The 4,025-nt window shown below is 36.2% G+C and overlaps 1 protein-coding gene across 1 annotated transcript in view; it reads left to right on the forward strand.

Annotated features, from left to right (window-relative positions):
* The first annotated feature begins 1,093 nt into the window (after window positions 1–1,093).
* LOC106868593 (plasma kallikrein) overlaps window positions 1,094–4,025 on the forward strand; it is a 9,046-nt gene continuing 6,114 nt past the window's right edge. Inside the window, exons 1-2 of the mRNA XM_014913924.2 lie at window positions 1,094–1,201; window positions 2,178–2,334. Of these exons, the coding sequence (XP_014769410.1) occupies window positions 1,114–1,201; window positions 2,178–2,334 (245 nt within the window). The 5' untranslated portion in view covers window positions 1,094–1,113. The remainder of the gene's footprint in view (window positions 1,202–2,177; window positions 2,335–4,025) is intronic.

Here is a 4,025-nt window from a genome sequence, read left to right on the forward strand (position 1 = left end):
CCTTAGTATCAATGATATCATTTTATTAATATTGCACTGCACACGGTACCAGTAAACTAGATTGGCAACCGCTAGAATTAGTAAACTAGTATGGATTATAAGAGGTTCCTGACTATCAGTGTCAGAAATGTCGGTGTAGTACCTGTAATTAAAATAAGCTAGTAGGGAGAGAAACAGAGTTCTAATCAAATGTTCGGGAATACGATGGTAATTCCTAACATATTTCTGTTTTCTTAAACCTCTTTAGCTAAGTTTCGTTTTAGTATTGCTTGATGTAATATGACAGTGAGACACGTAGAGATTCCAGTAAACAGGCGATGCGTATTGTTGAATACTTAGATGAACGATTGGAGAGATAGGCTATGAGGTCACTTATCTGGTATTTTGTCTGGTACTTTGTTATTTATTTCTTCAGAAACATGTTTAGCCATATGGCAGAACTAAAGAAGCCGTTTGAGAGTTAACAGCTGAGCTTAGAACTTGTTTTCAAAGCAACAAAATATAAAGGAAATATATTGATATTTGTTTTTACTCACAACGTTTAATTCTTTGTAGAAACTTTTAACTTACCTCAATACGAAGTATGACAAATGCACCGTAGAAAAGAATTGAGAATAACCTTAATAATAAGCCTATTACTATAACAGTATATAATGTTTTCTTCCTTTCTGCTAAGACTTTTGTTCGAGACAAACGAAAATGTCTGTGAAATGCGTCAGATTAACACGATCCTATCAGTTTCAGAGATGTCATTATATTCTTTAAGAAAATTTCTTTTACACAGAAGCGTATGAAAATAATGGTTCTATTGATTGTTTCAATGGAAATAATAGGAAATATTGACCTCCAAGCAACAGGCAGTAATCTCCATTTTATTTAAATGAACGTTTCCTTCTTTATATTTAACATATGACAAATATGTTTCGAAAGCCATGGTTATGTGTGTATGTAAGTATGCATGTATGTGTCTATGTATGTATGTATGTACATGTGTATATACATAAGTGTATGTGTGTATATATGTTTGCGTCTGCGGATGTATGTATGTACAGAGAAAGACATAGAGTGAGGGGGTAGCTGAATTCCTATAAATATGCCAAGCAAACTGTGTGCATGCATATCTTAGGTTTTTTGATCACCATGTATAAATCACTTGGTTTGATTATCCTTGCAGTGGTGGCCTGCTTCCATGCAGTACCCAGTAAGTTGGAGAAAAAAACCTTTTTTTGACATCTTTACGATTTCATTAATTATTTTATATGTATCTTATAGTATTAATGCTTTTAGTGTAGAATATTCATGTATGATTTAATAACTTCAAATGTAAATGCTTAATTTTCTGTTCAGACACAGTTAAACTTCAGTTTTCGAATGCCTCTCATCACGAAAGAATTGATTACGAATAACTTTTCGGATATAAAGCGCCTCGGGTGACGACTACTGTCTTGAATAACGAAGACACAAAACGCCAACAACGGTTGGCAAATAGGGAGCATTAGCAGAAGTACATCTGTTGCATTCTAGCTTTCTCTCTGTGGACATCCATTTTCATGCTATGGAAAAATAATTTCGTTTTTACTGAAATTTCGAGCGACAAACGGCCTTCAGGAACGAATTAAATTCACAAATCGACGTTGCATAGCATTTGCATTAAATTCACAACCATTTTCAATGTTTTATGACTTATATTGAGATTAGCTTTGCTCTCGCTAATATATCATTTGAAGCCAAAGGAGAAAATGGTGCGATAGGTAACAAAACTCTGAGAAGATTCTTGTTTCCATGGCAAATTCTGTAGTTTTTTTCCACTTGGAAACAATATCAGGTGGAAATGCGGCAACATTGAACCTCAAATATTTGGCTGCTATTTATCTTCATGACACAAGATCAACTGTGACGTTGAATCTAAAACAAAATATCGGAGTTAATTTAATACTTCTAGAAATTATCTGACATATGTTATCAAAGTATTATAGACGTTTAACTCTTAAGCATCGAGGAAGATATGAAGAAAGGTCTAAATATTCCAACATTGGCACTTTCATAGACATATTTCTTTTCAAAATTTCTTAAACAGATATGAATGAGTGATTTGTTCAGGCCTTACTACTACAATGCTAATGCGATCCAATATACGTGTGTGCAGTGACAAAAATGAGATATTTTCTTGTTTTCAGTTAAAGAAGTAAACGAACATATTGTGGGTGGAACCGAAAGTCGACATTGTGAGTTTCCTCATATGGTATACCTCGATATTTCCATGGGTAATGCAGGAACATTCTGTGGTGCAACTTTGATTAGCAGGAAACATATCTTGACAGCAGCCCATTGTATGTAAGTATGTTTGCTTGTTTTGGTCGTTGAGTTCTAGCCATTCTGGGGCTCCACTTTCAAGGATATAATAACGCACCCATGTCCATCCCTTCGAAGAAAAAGTCATCCCCAGTTATTATATTCTTTAAGTCTCTTATTTTCTAGAATTTGTTTTTGCTGAATACTATGTTGCGGAGAATAAACGGTTGTTGAATGGCAATGGAGGTAGGACAAACAGAGGTGCCAAGGCACACACACACGTGTGTGTGTGTGTGTGTGTGTGTGTGTGTGTGTGTGTGTGTGTGTGTGTGTGTGTGTGTGTGTGTGTGTGTGTGTGTGTGTGTGTGTGTGTGTGTGTGAGCGCGCGCGTGTTGCATTGTGCAGCTCGGAGATGCTTCAGAAAATAATTGCCCAAGGTGCCGGTAGTGCGACTCAAAAGTCAACTTCTTAGTCACACAGCAATGCCTGCGACTATGTTTTGTGTTTATATTCACACTAAAAAATTTGTTCGATTTAGATTTATTTTCAATGATATAAATTAAAGTTCTATGGTTGCTGTGGTTGTGGTGGTGGTAATGATAGCAGTGGTTGCTTGCATTTTGCCTCGTATCAGCGCTAGTCGACTTGACTTATGATCAGACATTTTGTAATCATGATAACCCTGTCTGGTTGGAGATGTGGGAATTTGTAATCCCATGTATATATACCGCCATATTTCAAAACAAGATTGAATGAGGTTTCAGGGATATTTAACTGTTACTTCTAGCAGTTCAAACTGCTAAATCAAAAGCTTCTACTAGACTGCTTGACCACTTAGAAGTGGCAGTCAAATCTCTTTCAAGTCATATCCTACATTGTAATTTCAAAAACATTCAAATTTTAGTGATAAACAAGAATAATGAAGTGCAAAATACAGATTTCTAATATTGAGTTCCTTTTTCGGCACAAGGCCAGTAATTTCAGGACAGGTAAATGTCATTAAACATTTTGCCCGGCGTGCTAACCTGTCTATCAGCTGTCTTAAGGTTTAGTAAAATATCATAAATCACTATGCGAAAACGAAGCGCCAACTGGTTTCTATTGATATGAGTGAATAGATTCTAGAATATTAACACTGGGTGAGAGACGGATATTCTCATATGAGAGAGGATATTTCCTGCATCGACGTTTCACTCACTAGACAGAATACCTAAATCTCACTCAAAACACATTGTATAATTCGGTATTAGGGAAAGTAAAGAAGGATGGTTATATGAGGAATGCATTTAATCGCAAGCCTGCTCAAGTAGTGTTGGCCTAATATCAATCGTGAATATCTACAAGAGTCAGTAATTCACGATATGGCCGATACCAACTCCTAAAAAGCGAGTGAGTGGTTTTTTTTACGCTGGTACTGAAGACGAAGTATTAGAGAAAATAGAGACATATCTTGCGTCCGTTCATCTTCTCCGTTCCCTACTCATTCGTGGGTTATGGGATAGAATTCTCAGGCGTTATCTCCATAGGGTCCTCTCAGAAGCAACCGACAATTCACTTTCCAACTGGATTTCCAAGCGTGACCTACTGTTACTATGAATGTTATCCAACCTTCGAGGCATCTTTTCATTGTCTTATGTGTGTAAAAACTATTTCCATTGATCATCCTGCGTGTGAAGAAGCTGGTAATTTCAGCGGTGAAAATTGTTTGTAAACGTTTTATGTTGATGAAACGA

Source organism: Octopus bimaculoides, chromosome 10, assembly GCF_001194135.2.
Source record: "Octopus bimaculoides isolate UCB-OBI-ISO-001 chromosome 10, ASM119413v2, whole genome shotgun sequence".
Taxonomy (NCBI): domain Eukaryota; kingdom Metazoa; phylum Mollusca; class Cephalopoda; order Octopoda; family Octopodidae; genus Octopus; species Octopus bimaculoides.